Genomic DNA, 24,955 nt, shown 5'->3' with positions numbered 1-24,955 from the left:
GGCACTATCTACAGGGGGGCTGTATGGCACTATCTACATGGGGCACTATCTACAGGGGGCTGTATCACACAATCTACAGGGGAGCTGTATCGCACAATCTACAGGGGTTGTATGGCACAATCTACAGGGGGCTGTATCGCACAATCTACAGGGGGCTGTATCGCACAATCTACAGGGGAGCTGTATCGCACAATCTACAGGGGGTGTATCGCACAATCTACAGGGGGCTGTATCGCACAATCTACAGGGGGGCTGTATCGCACAATCTACAGGGGGGTGTATGGCACAATCTACAGGGGGCACTATCTACAAGAGCGGGGACTGTGTGTGGGTGAAAGGCTTCAATGCAGTCCAGGAATGCTTTTTTTCTTGTTGAAATGTTTAATTCACAATCATACTTCTACCATAAATAAAACTAGAGACTTTATACATTCAAGAAGATTTTTAATTTGAAAGCGTGATCTGTAGGCACTTTACATCTGTATTGACAGCTGAAAGGATATACATTATAGTTTCATCAATTTAGCATAATCAGAAACGGAGAACTATTGGAATTTTAAACACATACACCTTTACGGCGGTGGTATTTGACCTTTGCAGTTGGTGAGCAGGCGGTGGGATTCGTGGGTGGCACGGTGGGCGGATTCTGCGGGCTGCATTCTGGTACAACCCTATGATTGTGGTATAATTCTCAATATAATGAATGCTCATTAGGCCACTGGCACGCACATTTGCCGACGTTAACCTACCTTTATACCAACATTCCCAATTTCACCTTGGCCTGGTGGGATGCCGGCACTTACATGTAATTCTAGCCTAGTATTAGTTTGTTTTATTTATACCCAGAACTGGTCTTAGGTTGGATGATGTCCTGTACAGTGCCCGCTCTTAAGGTCTACCATATGGTACCCAAATAATGCAATCAAACAGTGCCAAATGACATTGACATAAGGCCCCTCAGTAAAACTGTTCTACCGATAAACCGGAAAATGTAATTGCAGCTGCCGTTTTATCAGTTCAGGCGCCAAGTGTGGGACTAGGTTTGTAAGCTTTGGGTGCTAAGGTCATCAGGGCCAGTGTTGCCACTTCAGTGTGATACGCTCTATGCCACTGCACAGATCAAGCACGCATAAACCACATTCGACCCAGAGATCCATGGGATGAGTACAGAATGCTGCTGCAGAGTTTGACTTCACAATTGCCTACCGACAAATCCAAATGCACACTTGCCAAAGAGAACATGTGCTTTATTATTAAAGGGGTTGTCCGGGCATGGACAAATGATGACTGATCCACATGATAGATCAGTGGGGATCTGACACCCGGACCCCGCACCGATCAGCTGCTCCCACTGCCTCCGAGCACCAGATGTCCATGCCGGAAGCAGATGGCTCCGGTCCAGAATAGCGGTCGAGCTGCAGTACTGCAGCTCTGCTCCTATTCGGCGCCCGGAGGCAGTCGTGGCAGCTGATCGGTGTGGGGTCCAGGTGTCGGACACCCACCGATCATATCCCGATGACCTATCCCAATGATCTATCCGTTCCCGGACAACCCCTTCAAAGTCTCCTTTAGTATAATCTGGCATGGGAATATTTTTTGTCCCATTACGTATTATCATAATTCCTGGACCACGTTTTTTTTTATATTTTTGACCTAGAAACTATGTTGAGTAAATTTGAAAATTGTGAATTTGCCAAGTTGTACGATGGTGCAGTGGTGCTGAAATAGCAAGACGGTATTAGTTACGCTTCATTGGAAATAGTGAACAAATATGATGAATTTTAGGAGTATAAAGAGACCACGATTTGTGGGTTATGCGCAGAGGATAGACTTCTCTTTAGGCAATGATGATGTGATCAGAAAGATTTGGTGTTAGCAGACTATCATCTTTATCCTCGGAGGAGCTCTGTAAAAGAGAACACACGGATGTAACAATGATATCTTATACATCAAAGAACAGACAGTTTCATACTTAGGCCTGTACCCATGAGAAGGGTGAAGGGGCGGACAAAGCGAACAGAGGGTTCCAGTGCAAGAACAGTGCATGACCCCCCTATCACCGCAACATTATACAATGCAATGGATTTTTACAATTTTAGTATAGTGACTAATGGACAAATATAACAGGCAAATTATCGTTGGGCAAATGTAGTCCATACTCATTCCCGAAAAAAACGCGTGCCGGCCGCAGAAGCGAGACAAGCTCTGTTTGTGCCCAAAGCAGTTTTCTCAGCATGTGCCCCCTATCAACATGATAGTCGTCAGATGGGCATTTAACCCTTTCCTGACAGGTCGAGGGGGGAAGAATGAAGCAGGCTCATGAGCTGAGCCCGCTCCATAAAATGAGCATGTTGGATGTATGAAACCGCCGACACTTCAGTGCAACGAGTGGGATCCCGTTTACCCCTTAGATGCCACGGTCAAGAGTGACCACGGCATCTAAGCTGTTAGAGACAGGGGATCGGCCCCCTCTGACCGTCCACTGCCCCCCCCCCCCCCACGATTTGATCGCAGGGTACTGACGGTTGTCATGCCATTTTTGGGGCCTAAGGAAGGTCCCCATGTCTGCTATCTTTGTGCGCCTATTAAACCCATAGGCAGGGCTTAATAGGAGCCTGTAAAAATCCCGATATACTGCAATATTACCGGTATCGCCATGTCTGTAACAGTCTGAACTATTAGAATATGACATTATCTAACCCGCACGGTGACTGGCGTAATTTAAAAAATGGAAACCGCAAGAGTCACTATTTTTGGTCACCTCATCTCCCACAAAAAATGGAACAAATAGCGATCAACAACTTGCATGTACCCCAAAATGGTACCAATAAAAACTACAGCTCGCCAGGCAACAAAAAAATAAGCCCTCACACCGCTCAATCGACAGAAAAATCCAAAAGTTCTGTCTCTCAGAATACGGCGACACAAAACAACCAGAGATATTGCCCACTGTTGTGTTGGCTTCCTCTATTCTAATTTGCTGTAGTTAGCCAACAGGGCGTTTACTACTCTCAAGCTGCCTCACACTGATTGGTCAGCATCAGAGGCTGGGAAGCTAGCTCCACCCTGTTGGCTAACTACAGCAAATAGGAAGCCAAAACAACAGTGGGTCATATCTCTGGAGCGAGAGGGTCCAGGAGAAAAAGAAAAACAGTGCTGGAATTAGGGAGACAGCGTCATTCAGGTCAGTAACCAGTTCAACTTATATGACCTAGGTTTTCTTTAAATAGTCATGTAATACTGTATCACTTACGTCCAGTTTGCAGGAGCAGCAGAATGACTTCACTCGAGAGCCCACATTAAGGATTGAGAGGCAGAGACCCCAGATCATCATCAGCAAGGTCATAATTACCAAGCCCTGTACTACATTCTGGAAATAAAGTAAAAAAACATATAGAATTTTTCTTTACAAACATGGGAAGCACATGGTAAGCAGTAGAGTGTGAACATTTGCTGAGTTTTGCCCCATACCATCAAAATGTTTGGCCGCTTCTCATAAGCATCTGAGAACTGACCTTTAGATTCGGAAGAGCAATTTTTATTTTTTTTTTGCTATTTTAGAGGTTTTTTATTTTTATTCATTTTTGTTTCGTGTTTTTTTCACGGCGGCTCACTGGTTAGCACTGTTTAAATGTTTTCCCCCATGTTTGACTGGGTTTCCACTGAGTTCTCCGGTTTAACCCTCTAAAACCGGACTGATAGGTTAATTGGCTTCCTATAAATTTAGCCCTATTGTGTGTGTGTGCCTAAAACAGGGAAATTAGACTGGAGACAGGGACTGATGTGAATAATGTCAACCTTTGTACAGCACTGCAGAACATGTTGGCCCTATGTAAGCAATAGGAAATAAATAAACTATTTAATTTTTGCACTGGTTGCCCATTGACTTCTTACCCACAAAGCTCTCCCCAGTGCTGCACCGCCTTACATCTACTCCCTCATCTCTGTCTACCACCCTATGTCTACATTCTGGCAATGTTCTAAGACTAATATCCTCCATAATCCAAACCTCCCACTCCCATCTGCAAGACTTCTCTAGTGCTGCACCAGTCCTCTCGAATGCGCTACCCCAGACAATCAGATTCGTTCCCAACAGAAACATGTTCCTCTGCAGATGACAGCATTTTCTGGTTTTCTTTACAGTCTTACTGCGTAAAATGGGGTACGAGCTTACATGTATTTTGTGCCTTTTGGATGTTACCTCAATAAAAAAAGAATAACCCCCCCCCCCAAAAAAAAAATGTCCAAAACATTAAGCTGAAATAAGTGGTAACCTTGTAATTTTGCATGCCATCCAAGCACCTCCTCAGGTCATATTCACTTTCATAGCCGTATCTTGGAGCATTTGTTCCTCCATTGTAATATCCACGTCCATTACGAAGATTATAACAGACTTGTGTGTCGTCAAACCAGTAGAAACGCTGAATATCATTAACTGTCAAGACCATGCCGGCAATAGACACACTAAAGTTGACTAAAACAGAAATGAAGGCAAGTGCAATCTACGGGGGTAAATGAGAAAAGTCGAATTAGTGAACATTATAGAATGTACAATAAGTTGTTGAAAGCTTAAAGGGGTTGTCCAGGCATGGACAACTGATGACCTATCCACAGGATAGGTCATTAGTATGTGATCGGTGGGGGTCCGACAGCCGGATCCCGTACCAATGAGTTGCTCCGGCTGCCACCGGGCGCCGGATATTATGCAGGGTTTGCAGTATTTGGAGCCGGAAGCAGATGGCTCCGACCACTGCATCGCGGCCGTTCTGCAGAACAACAACTCTGCTCCTATTCACTTGAACTGCAGGTCAGCTGCTATTCTGTGACCGAAGCCATCTGCTTCCGCATTGGACATCTGGTGCCCAGAGGCAGCCACAGCAGCTGATTGGTGCGGGATCCGGGTGTCGGACCCCCACTAATCATATACGGATGACCTATCCTGTGGATAGGTCATCAGTTGTCCGTGCCTGGACAACCCCTTTAACTAATGCATTATGGAGGCCTCAACTGAACCCTATATTATAGGATTCTAGTAGGAATGTGGCCCCATGTAAACTTGTCAGGTCTAAATCTCCAAACTAGAAGTCAACAAATACTGGTTGTAAAGTCCTCCTTAAGATGTTACGCTACTGAATGCTGGAAGGAGGGCACGGTGAGCAAAACGGGGAATGCTGGAACGTGTAGTCTATGTCACAGACTTGTAGTACAAAGTTTCACCCTCGAAGAATTAAAATTGCAATCTACAGAGGGGTAACTTGAAGCTCTCTGGCATCAATCCAATATCTGTAACAGCACCCACCCTCCATGTGCCATTTCTAATACTGGTGTAGTCTTATGTGGTAGAGGGGTCTTTGGGCACCCTTGGGCACCAAGGTCTAGGTGCCATGGCTCTCTCTGTACCCCCTATAGCTACAGCCCAAGCAACCTAGTTTGTAAAGAAAAGCAAATACTTACCCAGTATTTATTTGGTAACTTGTAAGCCACAACGTTTAGTATTCCAGATACAAGAAACTATGAAAAAATAGGTAAATGGGGGGTTGTAATGAGTTTTCCAAACAGACAAGAAATATATTTTTCAAAAACATCTAAACATTTTTTTGAAAGGAAAACACAAAGCTTGAAAATAGATATAGTTGGGTGAATTATGTCTCATTTACATGGGGCAGGGATGATAGTGTCGTAATCCAGCAATGTATACAGTGACTACTTCCTTGTGTCCAGAGTATATTGTTATAATACTGGTGCCCATGTTATGTATAGTCCGCTGTGGGCATATTCTAGTAGTTAGTGGTGGCATAGTGTAGGTGAAGACAGTTTATGGTACTACTAATTGTTAAGTCTGTCCTGTCCATCCAAAGTTGACAAGAGAGCAACAAAGGAGTCTACCGGGTTAGGATAAATGAACTGCAATGCTCTGAGTCACCTGCGGGGGCAGTGTAGGGAATGTGATCTTCAACATCACTGTTAGCAACTGTAATTAGTCATGCAGAGGGGAGGGGAGTGGTTGGAGGTCTAGATATTGGATACCAGATCAGAAGGAAGGTTTTTAAAGCATATTGTAACATTATTAGAATTACTTACCGGAAATCCTACCCAGAAGTGGATTCCTGCATAGTAGATGGCTATGCCTGGCCTTACAACGCATATGAGAATAGCCAACATGACAGAGACCAAGCCCAAGGAAATATAGGCAACCTAGATTAAAGGGATCAGATATGATTATATATGTACTATGTTCATCAGCTTCATCCTATATAGTAACTTGGGTGACTTGGGTGGGCATAAACAATATACGGCCTAGTGCCAAATTGGAATTTATGTGTTACTTGTCTACTAAACCGAAATTTCAGCCCCATAGGCCGCCACCTATGGTGATGTAAGATGCATGGGGGGGGGGGGGGGTCTTTCACTCATTGGGCAATCTAAATAGGCCATATATAGTGAGCTTTAAGGCAAACAAATACAATTAATACAACCAGCAACCTACTACTTCCCGAGTCATATGTAGGCATTTACTATGACGTCATACCAGATAACATTGCTTACATTGAGTTTTTCTGTCTTAAGGTGGCCATATACTTTAGACAGCCATCGGCCTAATGCTCGTCTAGCCGACAACTATTCCTCCGAACCACCATACACATGCACGATCAGCCGAGCGAGCGTATGTTCTCTATAGGGAGAGAGGAATAAGCCGGCTCCCAGACACCTCTGGCGGCAGCTTCTCTCCCTGAGAACAAAAGGATCGGGAATTTTGAAATCCAACAGTCAGATTAGTCTTTCCCCCGACATCGGAAATCGGGGCACCCCATACACTTTAGATGATTTGCCACTCCTGCTAAAGTCGGAAGATTCGGCTGACATCCATCTACTGTGTATGGTCACCATTACTGTAGACAGACTTTCCTTCTAGGAACATTGCCCTGGTTAATGAATAGGTATCTCGAAATACCAACTCACCAGTCTGTTCTAGGAGTAGTTATTTGAAAGCTTAATTAAAGCGACCCTCCGGTCCTGGGACAAAATTATAAATGTCATGAGTTATATGGCGTAATATTACCTGGTGCCCTCCAGTTGTGCCCCTCTGCCGTGGATCAACCGTTTTAGGGTCCCCTCTGTGTTGTCTCAAAATGGCCACAACATTTCTCAGACTGAGTGTAAGATACTCCCTCTGTTCATGGATTGGACAGAACTGCTCACGTGAGCAGCTCTGGCCAATCCGAGAACAGTGGGAGTGTCTCAGACTTGTAGTCTAGGAATCACTGCAGCCTTTTTAGGACAGCACAGTGGGGACCTTAAAAAAGCGGATCCACATCAGAGGGGCACAACTGGAGGGCACCAGGTAATATTGCTCCATGTACACCATCAATGTATCGGAACTCGGAGGATCGCTTTAAGTGTTGGCATAGCGACTTGTTTTCTTTAAAAAATTTTGGACTACTAGGATTTTATGGTTTCCCTATAGTGTATTCCCTATGATTCTCTTACTTATTGTTAACTCCAAACACTATTTCTCTGATAGACCTTGCATAGACCATTCCTACATGTAGGGGGTTGATTGGTTAGCCCGAGGCATTTATTACACTTCATGTCTCAATTTCCAATCCTTATGACACAATAAATATTATAATAATGTTAAGTAAGTGGAAGAAACTTTACCCCAAAGCCGAGGTGCGCAGCAGAGCCAGGCGCAGAAGATGGCTTTGTCTTTTGCCCGCTTTTCTTCATGTCCCTGAAGTACCGGAAGGTATCCAGCAAGCAATCCAAGGCAGAGCGCTGGTTAATATTAATGTGTACCACGGTTCCTTCAGGCGTCTCATAGGAGACGTTGCCTTTTTCGGCCTTTGCAGCGTTGATATTCATTTTTTCGAGCTGGTGGAGAAACAAAATGAAGAAAAAATCAATGTGCCGGAATTTTTTTTTTAATTAAATATTTTTTTTTATATATGTTTATTCTAGTAATTCTAGCATAGTCTTTTATTATTAGAGATCATTGTAATCTTATAATGACGCATGAAATAAAATAATAAGATAAAAATGTATACGTTTTTGCAACCTAATATCTTAGGAATCCAGATTGGCTAAATCGTCTGTACGTCTAGGACGCGATAACGGGCTGGAGTCGAGGGACCCTACATATCGTCTGTGTTTCCTATAAAATCTGGTGAACATTGATCCAGTGGGATCAATGGCTTTTACCTACACATAAGGCCCAGTTCACACTGAGGTTTTTTTTTTACGCTGATTTTGAGACCGCCTAGGAATCAGCGCCAGTAGACGGCCAAAACCGCCTCCCAGTGATTTCAATGGCAGGCGCAGTGAAAAAAAAATTCAAAAAAGCGGCATGCTCTTTCTCTGTTTTTATTCTATTTTCTTTTTCCGGTTGTGGTATATTTATGGCTTTTTTTTTTTTATTCTATTTTTTATTTGCATTTATTTCATATCTGTCTGATCATGTTGTATGAAGTCTCCCAGCCTTGACCTTGGATTTTGTTTTTCGATTCCGGTACTTCGCTTTGGAAACACCATCTGCAATCCTTCAGTAGTCGCTGTGGGAGGTTATTTTCAGGGACGCAACATGGGAATTTCCTGCACTTCAGGGGCATTATGAAGTGAAGATTGTAAATTCCCTTAGATTCCGCCCCCGGATTCAACCCAAGCCAAATTTACAAGTGACGCACGGGTCTAATCCAGAGGCATGATCGGGACATGTTAGTAAGCCAATGAGTGACAATAAAAGATATTATAATTCCTTAACGACCGCCGTACAGTCTATTTACGGCGGCGGCCGCTCATGGTAGTTCTTCTGAAGCGCCGCCTTTTAACGGCAGCACTTCAGAAGTTGTTTCCCCCGAATCGGGCTCTCGGCTCCTGAACAGCCTCGGGCTTCTGGCTAATGATCGGAGACCAATAGAAGTGTTCTCCAGTCATGTCATCCCGCCTGTTTAACCCCTCAGATGCGGCGGTCAATAGCGACTGCCACATCTCAGTGGTTTTAGAGGGAGAGGGCTCCCTCTCTCACCCCATCAGCACAGTCACGGGCGTGGCGATGGTTTTTATGGCAGTCGGGGGCCTAACAAAGGCCCACAGGTCTGCGTTTAATGAATGCCTGTCAATGTAGAACTAATACAGAATGTATTGCAGTGTATTATAAAAGCGATCAAATGATAGCATAGTAAAGATCCCTAGTGGGACTAAAAAAAATAGTTTAATAAAGTTTATAATAAATAAAAATCCTGAGTAAAAAAAAAAAAGTAAAATCCACTTACAAAATGCTTTATCATGGAAAAAAAAAAAAGTTACACATATTTGGTATCGCCGTATCCGTAACGAACCCGACTATAAAACTCGTCCTGCAAAAATAAGCCCTCATACAACTATGTCAGCAGAAAAATAAAAAAGTTATGGCTTTTAAAATATGGCGACACAAAAAGATATAATGTTGAAAGAAAAAAATTCTATGTGGGTTGGAATGGCAAAAAAACTGCGATTCCTCTATTTTTTGAGGGGTTCCATTTTCACGGTGTTCACCGTGCAATAAAAACGGTGCATTAACTTTATTCTAGCGGTCAATACGATTACGGCGATACCAAACTTCTATATTTTTTTTATGTTTTACTTTTACAAAGAAGAAACGAAATGTTAAAAATAAAATTTGAGTTTTGTCCAAATATTCTGAGAGCCAGAACTTTTTTAATTTTCCGTTGATGGAGCGGTGTGAGGGCTGATTTTTTTGCGGGACGAGCTGTAGTTTCTACTGGTACCATTTGAGACTACATGAGACTTTTTGATCACTTTTTATAAAAAATTTTGTGAGATATAAAGTGACCATTAAATAACGTTATATTGTAATCGTTCAGACTTTTACGGACGCAGCGATACTATTTTTTTAATTACTTCAAATAAAAAAATGGGAAAAGTTTTTTTTTTTTCAATACTAAAAACTTTATTTAACTTTTTTTTTTTACACATTCCATTAGTCCCTCTAGGGGACTTGAACCGCTACACTAATGTATTGCAGTGTATTGTCATTTTTACAGGGTCCTGTTAAGCCACGGCTTAACAGGAGATGAAGAAAGGCAGCCCTGGTGGCCTTCATTAGGCCCTTGGGCTGCCATGACAACTATTGGCGGACCCAATCGCTTTGAGGGGGGCGGTGATGAGTTTGTAACATCTTAGATGCTGCGATCATGCTTGATCGCAACATCTAAGGGGTTAAACAGCCAGGAACAGCGCGAATGCTGTTCCTGGCTGTTATTCTCGGGTGTCAGCAGTAAAACACAGCTAACGCGTACGGATCGGGCAGAGAGTGAGCCCTCTCCAAACATTACCTCCCACAGCACGACGCAATATTACGTTGTGGCGCGGGAAGAGGTTAAACTACCTTCGGTATTAAGGGGTTAAGGACATACTGGTTTACAATAAATATACAGGCTGGAACAGTTTGGGGAAGTGTCATTTATAATCCCAAAAACAGTATTTGGAATAATTTTGCTCTGAATTTGTTTTGCGACATTACACTTTATTAGTATTTTTACGCACATTTTAACCCCTTAGTGAACAGCCAATTTTAGGCCCTAATAACCAAGCTATTTTTTAAGTTTAACTTAGATATCATCGTTAACAGGTGGATCCCGCGTGTCACGCTAGGACCCGCTGTCACTGAACCCGTCAGGTCCGCGGGACTGACGGATTCAGTGAATAGCGCTAGATACAGAGAATACAGAACCGCTGTATCTTAAAAAGTAAAAAATATTTTTTAATAAAATGTATTTACGAAGTTTATTAACACACTATTACACATTTTTATACAAAAAAACACTTTCAAATATTCACATAGCCTTTAAATCCAGAAGTATTAAATTGGTGGAAACTTCACGACATGAGAACATCAAAGACAAAGTCAATGCGAAGCCAAAAGTGCGATGTCATCAGTACCGAAATGTAGATGAGAGATGAAGTCACGGACGTAGCCAAAACTCAAGATCATAAGTCTACAGCCGACGTGTCACAACAAAGTAGAAACGCAGAAGCGAAAGTCAGGAAATAAGGGAAGGGTCAAAACCAATAAAAAACAAGAATATCAGGATTCAGGGCCAGAGTCAGGCACAAGGGTCAAAAATACTACTTCTTAGTGGAGCTCTTTCTCCCGTCCCGATCCCCTGAAAAGGAGCCTTATCCGAACCATTTTTCTAAGATCAAATTAGCCCAATCTGAAGGAGTCTAAGGCCGAGTTTCCACGTCGGCCTCTTGGGATGACGTTACATGGGCCGTGTAATCCCGGGAGACCGGACTATACGTCAACGGAGGGACACGTTGCCATGACTATGGCCGAGGTAAGTATGAACATTCTTTCTTTTTTTCCAGCGCTGCTTTCCACAGAGGACATTTTTCGGACGAAATTGCTGCAAGTTCTTTTACGCAGCGTATCCGACCCGTGGAATCCCGGCCTTAATCTGGCCATACGTATGAGAAAGCTGTTGATGGCTAATTCTCCCAACTCCACCACAAACATAAACGCTCGACTTGGTTCGCTCAAGTCTGAAGTTTATTTCAGTGGGGAGAAGGGACTATGCTGGGAATAGGAGGGGTCGGGAAGCGGCAACTTTAAACATGACACCTGCCGTCAGAGGGAGAGTCGGGAGGCAGCCATACACAATAAATCGTCGGCCAATCCTAATATAATCGACGGTTACTGACGATTTTTATCCAATGTGGATGATGGTTCACCTTCGGCCGCACAAGTTTAATTTCCCAAATTGAGACAATTTTTAAACCTTCCCATTAAATATTTTTAGGGTAGGTAATAAAAAATGTCATACTTAACCCTGAGCCGTAGTCCTAGCGGCACAATCCTCTCTTCTAAGCGCAGCCCGGCCTCCTGGAGTGACATTTCAACCCATGCGGTTACACGGTCTACAGCATCATCCCTGGAGACCGGGTTACGCATCATAATTACTACGGTTGGGGTAAGTCTAAACTTTTTTTTTTTTTTTTATTCCTGCAGGATTTCCGCAGTGGACATGCCGCCTGAAAAACTGCACCACAATTTGGCGCGGTTTCTCGGGTGGAATTTCCTGCCACTTCTGCAGCAGATATGCTGTGTGGTTTTGCGCAGCGTATCTGCCTAGTGTGTTCCTACCCTTAGGGAGAAAAAAATTGAATGTGTTTCATGGTGGAAACACGTTATTTAGGGCGTATCCCTTGACCTAACACACACATAGCAAAGATCAAAACGGAATCCTCATTATGTTGTCCTGTTTTACCACCCAGAACAGAAGGGCCTCGTGTTTGTTTCCGTGACACTTGGAAAATCCATGTACCCTTCGATGATGCCCCTGCCAAATACGATACAAACCCCTAAAAATAAAATCTGCATCTAAACATAAAACATAAAAATGAATGGTGGTTCTTTGTTTTTGAAGTTTTTATTTTCCGCATAACTTGGGCGCATATTGAAGCTCCTTGGCCCAAATGCATAAAATGTAACATGGCACTCCACCGACCATCTGCCATTTATATCTGGGTGCATCTGCTCTCTCGACACCCATCATACAGCTACACCCCTGATAACATCCTTCCCCGTTTTCCCAAAAACAAAATCTGGTCTGGATCTCCGGGACAGCGAGAGAACTGTTTGGTTGTGTATACTGATGTCTTTCTATGTAGTTCATTCTTATCAGCCATATAGATAAACATTTACGTGTATTAAAATGTGTGAACATCGTCTATATACCTAGTGACATTTTTGGGGGGATTTTTGTTGTGTTATAGTTTATATATCATCACATAATTATTAACCTGCAGAAAATGATTCTGCAGTAGTTACCAGCAGTAAACAATGGACTTACCCTCCCTCTCTCAGCTCACACGCAGTCAGTAATTCTGTGACTCGGAATCCAGGAAGACAGATCTGTTCTGCTGGTAAATACTGTACACACCACAGACTCGGATAAGAGGGAGGCGCTTTCAAGGTAGAAGGCCAAGAAAGGGAGTGAAGTCTCAAGTACAATGTAGTTCTATACCGTTCGATGTTCTTCAAGGGTATCAAATATCCATCTTATTCATGACCGACACTGATAATATAATAAAACACAGTCTCTTATTACATAAACTAGATATCATCTACTAAATCCTAAACCCTATTATAATCCACAAAAGTGGTCACAGATATAATAAATGATATCTAATTATAGAAATTAAAGGACACTGTTTAACCAGTTCAGGACCAGGCACCGTTTAGGCATTTTTAGTTATACTGCGGTGACTTTTTTTTATCTCTTGGGCTAGTGCCATTATTTTTGCGATGTTTTGTTCGTGATCAATGCAGGTTTCATTTCTTATATTTTACACACAAAATGTAGCTTTTTTTAGCTGTTTTAGGTGAATAGTTTGAAAAAAATAGTAAAAAATGTTTTGTTTTTTTTCTGGTAATAATAGCGTTACTCTAAAATAGTTATTTTGTATTTGTGATCGTCTACCGTAAATTTTGATATATTACATGTTTATTTTAGGGTTGGCGGGGGGAGCTTTTTTTGGTCCAGTATTTTATTTGTCATTTTATATTTATTTCTTTACTTTTATTTTTATTATTATCAGAAAAGACCATTGGGGAACTTTATTATTTCATTTTATTTACAGGGTAAATCAGCAGTGTTAGGGTATGTTCACACGCACTAATTACGGACGTAATTCGGGCGTTTTTGCCCCGAATTACGTCCGCAAATAGCGCCTCAATAGCGCTGACAAACATCTGCCCATTGAAAGCAATGGGCAGACGTTTGTCTGTTCACACGAGGCGTAATTTACGCGCCGCTGTCAAATGACGGCGCGTAAATAGACGCCTGCGTCAAAGAAGTGACCTGTCACTTCTTTGGCCGTAATTGGAGCCGTTATTCATTGACTCCAATGAATAGCAGCGCTAATTACGGGCGTAATGGACGCGGCGTTCAAGCGCCTGCACATGCCGGTACGGCTGAAATTACGGGGATGTTTTCAGGGGGATACATCCCCGTAATTTCAGCCGTAACGGACGCCCTCGTGTGAACATACCCTTATTAGGCTGGGTTCACACGAGCACATTAACGTCCGTAATGTACGGAACGTATTTCGGCCGCAAGTCCCGGACCGAACACAGTGCAGGGAGCCGGGCTCCTAGCATCATAGTTATGTACGATGCTAGGAGTCCCTGCCTCGCTGCAGGACCACTGTCCCGTACTGTAATCATGTTTTCAGTACGGGACAGTAGTTCCACGGAGAGGCAGGGACTCCTAGCATCGTACATAAGTATGATGCTAGGAGCCCGGCTCCCTGCACTGTGTTCGGTCCGGGACTTCCGGCCGAAATACGTCCGTCCATTACGGACGTTAATGTGCTCGTGTGAACCCAGCCTTAGGGTTTGGTGGCATTTGTGATCGACGCACCAGAGAATTCAATATTGCAGCTTGCATGACTGAGACAAAAGGTAATTTTAAAATGCCCTCGCCTATGTCACCCGGTCAGCAGTTTTGAGACCTCTAAACTGCTGACAGGTTCCCTTTAAATAGCCCAGTGCCGGTGGGCTCCTCAATCAAGGTCCCCACCACCAACGAAGCAACTGACCACTCCACTAACGTTCCGGTCCCCTTCAGCTGAGTGCCAGCCGCCTTCAGAGTCTGCGCCCCGACACCAATAAAGAACCCAGCGCCGGTACCCCTCTACAGTAACTCGAGCTCACCTGCTTTCTCTCTGCTCACCGTCCTACGGGTACAATTAATTAGGGTTGGACCTATGCACGATAGTCACTGGGAGTCGTACAGTTGCCGCGCACCAGTACCGCCCAGCTAGCAGGAGCGTCTCTCTGCACCGCATTGTACTTTGGGCGGGAGAATATAACTGGACTGACACTTTAAGGGATCTCAACTGGACAAGACGAGCGGCCTAAGTTCACACATTGCGGATTTATCGCAGATTTTGTTGCGGATTTGACTCGTATCACAATGCCCTCAGCCCATATCCATAACGCACAGCCCTTACCCATATCCTATTGCAACTCCCCTTTCATAAGCCCCTTAGGCCCCATCCACACGACGTAGTGATTTTTACTGACCGCAAATATGGATCCGTATCCATCCTCATGTCATTCACATATCCGGCACGCTGTCTGCAAATACGGTCCGTAGTGCATCGTATTGACGGAACCACAAAAAAAGGGAGGCTACATATGATGTCACCAACATGTCCCAACCCCTTAAAAGGTCACATGATTGTTCAGGCGCCATTTCCTTGGGCAATCTCCTGCTGTCGCTCAGCAATGTTTCGGCAATTACGGACAGCTACGAATGCAATTTTGCAAGTGCCCATGAATAGGACATGAAGAATAGGACGTGTTCTATATTTTGCGGATCATTTCTACACGCATCCATAAATATACGGAAAGGTGTCCGTGGCCTATAGAAATGGATGGGTCCGCAGATTATCCGTAATTACAGATAAATAATACGGTCGTGTGCATGGGGCTTTATCGTGTACCTAATACAATAAGGTTTTATACTGGGATTGTTACTATATTGTGTCACCTGTAGTGTTCGTATACTTATATATTGATAGTTATTTTATGTATTGACGTATACTGCTACTATACCGTGCCTATATATTTGAGCTGATTTAGGTGATCATATCCATTTAGGTTGGTCCTTCCAAAAGTACTCCACATTTATGTCGTCTGACCTCTACATAACCTTCATGATTTGTCACACTCCAACCTGCATCCAATTTCCGCAATATGTCACATTGAAGAACCAATTTCCATATGCACAGATGGTAAATAATTCTCTTTTTTCCTGGTTGTGGTGCGTGGCCATTTTTTTTATTTATGCCCCACCTATTTATATAGGTGTGCCCTCAACCCACGGAAGTTGAACCACAAATAGTACATATGACCCTCTTCAGCAGACCCCAAAATGAATACAGACCCCCTAAATAAAGATATAGACCCAAGGCCAGACCCCCCTTTATACAAACTCCAGCCCTTTATACAGACCCCTGCTCTGTATACAGACCTCACCAGACCCCCTATATACAAACCCTCCTGTATACAGAACTCAGGCCAGATCCCCCCTGTATACAGACCCCGGGCTAGACCCTCTGTATACAAACCGCAGCTCAGAACCCTGTGTATACAGACCTTAACCCGGACACCCTTGTTAACAGACCCCAGACAGGAACCCTCCTGTATACAGACCCCAGACCAGATCCCAAACTTACCCCCCTTATAGACTTCAAATCAGACGTTGCGATACTCACCTCTCCCTGTTCCTTTACGCCACCGCTGAAAATATCCTGACGCCGAGCAGCGTCTATTGTCTGCAGTGGCGCCCATTAGTGGAGGAAAGAGCAAAAACAGGAGGAGATGATTAAGTGGAGCACTCGGGAGATTTACCGGCACTTCCTGGAGTCCAGGAGATCTTCCCTTTTTCCGGGAGTCTCCCGGGTATTTTGGGAAGTTGGCAAGTGTGCCCAATGGTCCGTCCACCTCTGCATTTCATGTTTTGCTTGTACAATAGGGATAATAATTAATAGTATTTTGATAACTTTTGTTCAGTTGGGTCGATGACACATGGCTACTGGACCTCATTGTGATCTTTAGTTAGGCAACTGCTTGAAAGTATCCGTGGTGGGGAAGTAATGGCCGGTACACCGCCGTATCTTAAAGGGGCTGTCCATGATTAGAAAATAATGGCTGCTTTCTTCCAGAAATAGCGCCACTCCAGTCCATGGTTTATGTCCGATATCGAAGCTTATCCCCATTAAAGTGAATGTGGCTGAGCTGCAGTACTAGACACGACCCATGGACAGGAGTGGCGCAGTTTCGGGAAAAAATCTGATTCTTTTTTTCTGGAAAACCCTAAGTACAAACATTTTCATGAGGTCTGCAGCGTTCCCTGGTTATGTTTGAGTTTATTAACAAGCGAGATTTCTTTCAGACATTTCTTAGATTGCTTCATACATCGGCACGGAGAGTGAAGAAAAGAGAAGGACAGACATGAGATACGCCGCAGCCTCGGTGACCCCCACTCGTTTCCTGTTAGTTGCCTGGGAATGTTTTTATTTCCTTGTATGGCAAAAACAAAGGAGTTAACCCCTTATGGACCGAGCCAATTTCGGCCTTCAGAGCTAGAATAATATTTTGGATTTTTTCTTTTTGCATCCCGGGGATCTTAACTTTTTTATTTTTTGTTCGACTTTGTGGGACAAGTTGTACTTTATGTAGGTGCCATTTTTGGTAGATATACATTAGGGTTTCATTTATATTAATTTGGGCAAAAAATTAAACATTTTTTTTTTTACAGCATACATACAGCCACAGAAATGACGCAAATTTATTGTGCAGGTCATTACGGTCGTGACGTTACCAAATATGTGTATATATATATTTTTGGGGACCTATTTAATTTTTTTATTGTCTTTTTTTTATCATCATGTGTGTCATTTTTTTTACTGATTTTGTTTTTATTTAACTTTTTTATATTTCATTTTTTTTTTTTAAAACCCCTCTGAAACGATTAAAGGGGGGTCCCTCCCCTCACTCTTTTTCTTGGAATCCTGTGATCAGCTTTGTTTGCAGCATTGAAAGGGTTAATGGCAGAGATTTTTTTTCCGTTCCCAGCTGACCGTTGCGTGCTTCTATATGGATGTCACTGTGAATTTCTGGGTGTGTCAACACTTGTTTGTTATCGTGTGTTATTAACCCCTTAGTGTTCCACCTATTTTAGGTCATAATAACCAAGCAATTTTTTAGTTTTTCCTTTCAAAGAGCAATAACTTTTTTCTTTTTTCGTTGACATCGCTGCACAATTTTGGGGTACAAATAATTTTTTATTACATTTTATTAACATTTTTGGGGGGGAAATAGAAAAAAACAGCAACTCTGCCATTGTCCGATGCGTTTTATATTTACGCTGTTCACCGTACGATATAAATAACATGTTACATTTATTTTATGGGTTGTTACGATTACAACGATACCCCACGAGTCGAGGTTTTTTATGTTTTACTTCTTTTCTACAAAAATAATATGTTTTTGCATCGTCGCATACAAGAGCCGTAACTTTAGTATTTTTTCGACGATGTTTTTTACGGGAGAAGATGTCGTTTTCATTGGCACTATTTTGGGGTACATGGGACTTATGATTAACTTTTATTATTACTTACCTCCCCACTGAATTTTATAGGGAAAAACTGTAACAAAAGAGCAACGTCTACGCTACATGGGAACCACCCCCGCCTAAGGCCTGATTCACACGAGCGTTTTTTACGTCAATGTGACGGACGTTAAAACAATGGAGCTGTGTATAGGATAAAGACTACTGACTCTATTGGTCAGAGTGGTCATGTGACTGATCACATGATCACAAAGATGCTCATAGTATGAAGCGGCTGCTGCTGGGACCCACACGGGGCGGAGTCACTGCCTAATGCTACTCAGCGTATCCGCCCTGGAACTTGCAGGGAATTCCGTCCGAAAAAACGTACCAAATTCGCGTGCAGTTTTTCGGGCGACATATCCGTTGCTGAAATCCTGCAGAAATACAAAAAAGTTTATACTTACCACGGCAGTAGTCATGGCGACGCGATCCCCTTTTTGAGCGCAGCCCGGCCACTTTGGATGATAAACACAGCGTAAGAGTATTTTCTGACCTTTGAGGGACAGGCAAGGAAAAAAAAAGGAATAATAGAAAAAAAAAACAGACAAAAATAAATGAAATAAAAATGACACATAAAATACCTAAAAAACGCTCCCCTGTCAATGGTCGGCATGCTAGTCCTGACACAATTACCCTAAAATAGACATATAATATTTTAAAGTTTGCGGTAGACAATGACAATCACAAATGAAAATTCTATTTTTTGGTAACACTATATTACTACCAGAAGAAAATTGTTAAAAAGTTAAAAACCTTATTTTTTCATTTCAATTTTTAAAAATTATAAGCCTAAAAAGGCATAAAAAGCTGAAGCTATTCTGTGTTTAAAAAGTGATTTAAAAAAAAAACCCTCATTGATCACCAAAAAACATGGAAAAATCACGTTACCAGCCCGACAAATAAAAAACGTTACAGCTGTAAATATGGCTAAATGGTGCCAGGCAATGAACCGGTTAACTTTTCTAAATGTTTACCTTTCCGCAGGTTGTAAACTGACAATGGTTTGCCCTGCCGTTCAGGTGTGTTAACCCTTTGTGCTCACTGCTCGAGAGAGAGATAATACTTTGTAATTAAGTTTTAGTTGTATAGCACTGCCGAAATAAAAAATAAAAAAATTGGTCTCCATGAATATTGAGTTAAAAATGCCCCTTTTCTGACAGTGGTGTTCCCGTAAGGCCTTATTCAGACGGCCGTGTTCGGTCTGTGATATATGGACCGTGTACCGGCCGTATTTCCTGGACGGACCACAATTCAGGGAGCCGGACTCCTAGCACCAGTCATCCATGACGCTGTGAGTCCCTGCCTCTCCGCAGGACTACTGTCCCATACTGTAATCATGTTTTCATTATGGCACAGTATTCCCGCGGGGAGGAAGGGACACACAGTGTCATGGACAACTATGATGCTAGGAGCCCGGCTCCCTGAACTGTGGTCGGTCCAGGAAATACGCCTGACACACGGTCCATATATCACAGACCAAACAAGACCGTCTGAATAAGGCCTAAGAGGTTAAAACTGGAAATATTAGGAGAAAGTTAAAGGTGTTGTCCGGGCAGGGGGCTGTTTTTCATACTGATGACCTATCTACAGGTTAGGTCATCAGTATATGATTTGTGGGGGTCCGACAACCGGACCCTACACCGATCAGTTGTTTCCGACTGCCTCCGGACACCGGATGTTATGCAGTGGTTGTTGCTGGAAGCAGATGGCTCCGTATCCTATAGCGGCCATGCTGCAGCTCTGCTCCTATTCACTTGAAAAGGAGCAGAGCTGCAGTGTTGTAGTATGGTCGCTATGCAGTGTACGGAGCCATCTGGTTCTGGCGCTAACCACTGCATAACTTCCGGTGCCCGGACGCAGCCGTAACAGCTGATCGTTGCGAGATTTGGGTGTCAGACCCCCACCGATCATATACTGCTGACCTATCCTGTGGATAGGTCATCAATATGAAAAATCTCCTCCAAATTGGACAACCCTTTTGGCATTAGACATTGATACAGAAAATAATCCATTAGCCTTTTTATACACAGCCCGCTTGGGAACCTTGGAAAAGTGTGGGTGGCCTGTTTGACCAAATGCCAACCAGAGGGCCAGGCACGTGAAGTGGTCCAAAGGGAACGATAAAACTTACCAGTGGGTATAGCACTATTGCTTGTGCCCGGGACTATGCAAGGTAGTGAATAAAGTCTACACTTCTTGTCTTAATTGTACACTGGCCAAGATGGCAGAACAATGGGCCCCTGTTCAAACTATCCAGACAAATGTCCCCTTTCAACTGGTTGTCAAAGACTCCGTCACTGAGGAGGTCACACATTCTGGATTCAAATACATACTAACCATCATGGGGCACTTCATGAAATTTGTAGCGGCCGTGCATATTTTGGATCAGATCGCTGAGACAATGACCAAAGATCTCTGGTGAGATTTCATCTTACATTACGGTTGTCCCACTTAGTCGTCTTTAGTATTATTGTTGTGTATGGCTCACACTGAAAGCAGATCGCTCCGTGCGGACAGTCAAGGGGAGGTAGGGAACTAACAGATAAGGAGAGCAGGAGGAAAAGGAACAATTGCAAACAGGACATAAAGCTACTGTGTATTATCTGTGACAGAGAAGGGGCGGCTTATCTAATGAACTGAGCCAGGCAGCCGGCCTCTTTATCATGTCACTGACACACAGAGAGGGAAGCATAAGAGCTTTATGCTTCAGCATACCAAGAAATGTTGGACTATTGTAACTTCCAAATTTGAGGGAACAGTTTGGGGTTCGGCTCTTTTCTGTTCCAGCATGACTGTGCCCCAGTGGTTGGGGGAGTCTGGGGTGGAAGAACTGGACTGGTCGGCAGATCCCTGACCTCAACCCCCTCCAACACCTTTTGGGATGAACTAGAAAGGAGATTACGAGCCCGGCCCCCTCTCCCAACATCAGTGTCTAACCTCATAAATGATCTTCTGGATGAATGGGCAAAAATTCCCACAGACACCTCGAAATCTTGTAGGAATTCCCCCAGAAGAATGGAAGCAGTTTTAGTTGCAAGGGAGGGGGGGGGGTCAACTCCATATTAATGTCTATTAGAATGGGACGTCATAAAAGTTCCTGTAGGATTCCCAATACTTTTTTCCATATAGTGTATATGCAAACATTGAATATATGGATATTAAATTGAGCCCATCTGGCATGACATAAACATTATACCTGTAGAATAGGAGACTGACTTATCTCCCTCGGGTCTAGGTCTACAATTTGTACTCAGGGTAGATAGGAACCAGCTTTGTTCTATAATGATTTAAAAAAAGCCTTGGACAGATGGGCAGAGTAATAAACGGGCACGTCACTACAATGCAATAGCAAAAAGAGAAAGATAAAGCAGCACTGTGCAGGTCCTAAGAGATATGCAAACACTGGATATTTGTGTCATGTTATATTGCATGTAGGAGTGTATGAGAAGATTAGGCAGATGTCCTATTTCACAATGTTTACCTGACGAGCCCAGTTGCTAGTTACTTTTTAAAGACTGCATAGTGAAATAGTCTGTAGGCAGTAAATCTGTTGACTTTATGCAGCTAAATTCTTATGATAGTCTATAAAAATAGTAGAAAAAGGGAATAAACAGGGTATTTGTCCTTCAAAATAACCCAAACAATGAGCAATAAGATCATAAAGGACCCTAAAAATGACGCATCTAAATAAATTGGCAATGTGGTATATGACATCACCATGTCAGCCTACAAATTAATTTAACATCGGTTGGTTTAATGACGTCATCACTTTTATCTGCAGTCTCGTTGATGTGTATACTTCACAGCAGAGGTGTAACGTCCACTGGGGATGTCAACCCACTGGGCCAGTCCACCACAATGGAGTAGCTGCTGGCCAGATAGGAATTGGACAGTCACTGGTAGATAGTACCTTGATGGCATGCTGGACACGGTCAGATTGCCAGTAGTGGAAGCAGGCTGGTGGCGGATTATTGGAAGCAGGCTGGTGCCGGATTATTGGAAGCAGGCTGGTGCCGGATTACTGGAAGCAGGCTGGTGCCGGATTATTGGAAGCAGGCTGGTGCCGGATTACTGGAAGCAGGCTGGTGCAGGGAAGCTGGACACAAATACTGGACTTGTCACGGACACTAGACACGAATACTGGACTTTTCATGGACACTGGACTGGGATACTGGACTTTTCATGGACACTGGACTCGACACGGACATTGGACTAGATACGGACACAGGACACGTTCTACAGGACTAGTTATGGACACAGGTTTCAGGAACCTTTGCAGACTAACACTGGGTTAGTAACAACTTTGCTCTGGCACTGAGAAAGTGGGCAGAGTTCTTCAAGTAGTCCATGGTGTGCTGGGATAGGCTGGGAGCAATATTCCTGGTGCACACGCTGGCCGTTTAAGAGCTGGGACAAGCGTGTGCACCCTACGGGCACAAGCCGGGGGAGGAGGGGAGAGCAGAGCGCGCCGGCGTCCCAGGCCAGGAAGACGCCAGCGATGAGGACAAGCAAGCCGGCGGTCGCTGGGGGGGGAAACCCGTGGCCGATGGCGCTACAAGAGGTAGTCTGTGGGACTCAATGCGAAAACTTATCAATAGCTTTGCGCCAGTTACAAAAATGTGTGGCTGTTCCCTGGATTCGCCAGTTGAGAAAAGTGGGTGGGGCTTACTGAGAGTGGGCGAGGTCTTCACCTTTTCGACAGCTTTATAAATACTAAAGCCAAAAAATTGAAATCTACGCATGCTATGATTTCATTTTCTGACTTTAGGACAGTCCAAAATACAGAAAAGTTATTAAGAGACGAGCGCCTTAAAAAAGCGGGCGTTCTTTTCATAGTAAGGACAGGACAATCTTAATTCAGTATAAAAGACCACATGTTAAAAACATTTAAAAAGTTTATTTTATATCGCGGGGTCCATCCCAATAAGAGGCCAACATTTCGGTATTAAAAATAATTTGTGAAATCGGGCTTATTTAATATTCTAATTTTCTGAGACACTAAAGTTCGGGTTTTCATTAACTGTTCCCATAATCATCAACATTAAAAGAAAAAAATGCCGGAAATAGATCCCTCTGTGTGTAAAGAATCTATAGAATAGAGTTTCACTTTTTGAATTGAATTACTCAAGTAAATTTACTTTTTGTTGATATTCTAATTCATTGAGAAGGACTAGTATGTACGTAATTTTACAAGAAATATATATTTTTTATTTTTTTCTACCAATAATATACTGATATATCTATATACACCAGTACATTATTGGTAGAAAAAAAGGATGAAAATAAAAAAAATATTTTCGTAAAGTTACTAAAAAATAACTACAATAAAAAAATTTTTTAATACTCTCATCACAAAACAGAGAAAAACATATAAGTATTTGGTATCCCTGTAACTGTAAAAACCCACACAATACAGTGAACATGTCATTATTTATGAACTGGAAATTGGAATAAAAATGGCGCGACTGCTTTTTTTCTACCCATAATAAAAGTTTAAAAAAATGTACCAAAATTTTCCTGAAATGTTATGCATCTAAAGAACCCATGTAGATTCCTCTTCTGAAACAAACATTCCTAGTCCTATCCTTTCTCCCATGAGAGCTGAAATCTTGGTTTATTAAAAGCCTGCTGGATATAAAAGAGTTTATATAAGAAAACGTATGTTTAGTTATGGAGGAAGACATAAATAACTTCTTAAAGAAGACCTCCAGTGGAAACACTGGTCCCTGTTTAACCCCTTTAAGTCATGTCAACTCTCTATAGGGAGAGTTTACAAAAACTAGTTGAAGAATATTGGTGTAATAGGTACTTACTGTGGATAACAAATGTTGTTTGTCTGGGAAATGGTCTTTGGGATGAAGTGCCAAGGCTGAGGAAGTACCAAGCACCACATAAAGGTTGAACGAGGCCGGTTGTAGTGGTGAAGGTGATGGGAAATCTAAATTTTTCCCCTGATTGAGTCCTTTAACCCCTTAAGGACACGGCCAATTTTAGCCTTGAGGACAGAGCAATTTTTCTTACATTTCCCTCTTTGCATCCCGACGCTCATAACGCTTTTATTTTTTGTACGACGTAGTTGTATGAGACTTTGTGTTTTGCGGAACGAGTTGTACTTTATGTACGTACCATTTTTTGGTACAAATACATTATCGTTTAATTTCTATACATTTTTAATTAGATTAAAATGCAGAAAAAAAGCAGTTGCGCTGCAGTTTTAATATTTTTTTTTTTACACCATACACCGATCATCATAAATAATGTTATACATTTGTTGTACAGGTTGTTACGGTCGTGGCGATACCAAATATGTCTATATTATTTCATGTTTTGGGACTTATATTTTAAAAAGTTGATTTATTATAAAAAATGTGTGTTTCTGTGTATTTTATTTACTTTTTATTTATTTATTTACCATTATTTTTTTTTTACATTCATTTAAATTTTTTTTTTAATCCCATTAAGGGATTTATCATTTTGATTTTTATTTTGTAACTGCAATGTACTGGCATAGATCTATATGCCAGTACATTAGCCTGTTACTGATCGTACACAGGCAGTTGTTAGGGCATACCTCAGTATGCCCTAACAACAGGAAATATGTTCAGACAGCCCTGGGGTCCTTCACTGGACCCTGGGCTGTCTGGCCATATGAGTTGTGGGCTTTGATCGCGTCACAGTTATTTTCTGTGACGCGATCAATGTGCAGTCCCCTCTCCTTGAACGCCGCGATCAGCTGTCATCGCGGCGTTCAAAGGGTTAACAGCGGAGAG

General features: G+C 42.7%; 1 protein-coding gene across 1 annotated transcript; it reads right to left on the bottom strand.

The window, feature by feature from the left end:
- Positions 1-423: 423 nt before the first annotated feature.
- TMEM176A (transmembrane protein 176A) lies at positions 424-14,824 on the bottom strand. Its single transcript, XM_075842148.1, has 8 exons — positions 14,717-14,824; positions 12,852-13,076; positions 7,660-7,872; positions 6,082-6,195; positions 5,455-5,511; positions 4,275-4,502; positions 3,254-3,370; positions 424-1,906 (listed from the first exon to the last, which is right to left on the bottom strand). Exons 3-8 carry the CDS (start codon positions 7,861-7,863, stop codon positions 1,838-1,840), a joined length of 789 nt encoding a protein of 262 aa, XP_075698263.1. The 5' UTR covers positions 7,864-7,872; positions 12,852-13,076; positions 14,717-14,824; the 3' UTR covers positions 424-1,837.
- Between the last annotated feature and the right edge of the window lie 10,131 nt (positions 14,825-24,955).

The sequence above is a fragment of the Rhinoderma darwinii genome, chromosome 11, assembly GCF_050947455.1.
Source record: "Rhinoderma darwinii isolate aRhiDar2 chromosome 11, aRhiDar2.hap1, whole genome shotgun sequence".
Classification (NCBI taxonomy): Eukaryota; Metazoa; Chordata; class Amphibia; order Anura; family Rhinodermatidae; genus Rhinoderma; species Rhinoderma darwinii.
Note: the sequence above shows the minus strand (reverse complement) of the source record. Positions and strands in the feature narration are given on the sequence as shown.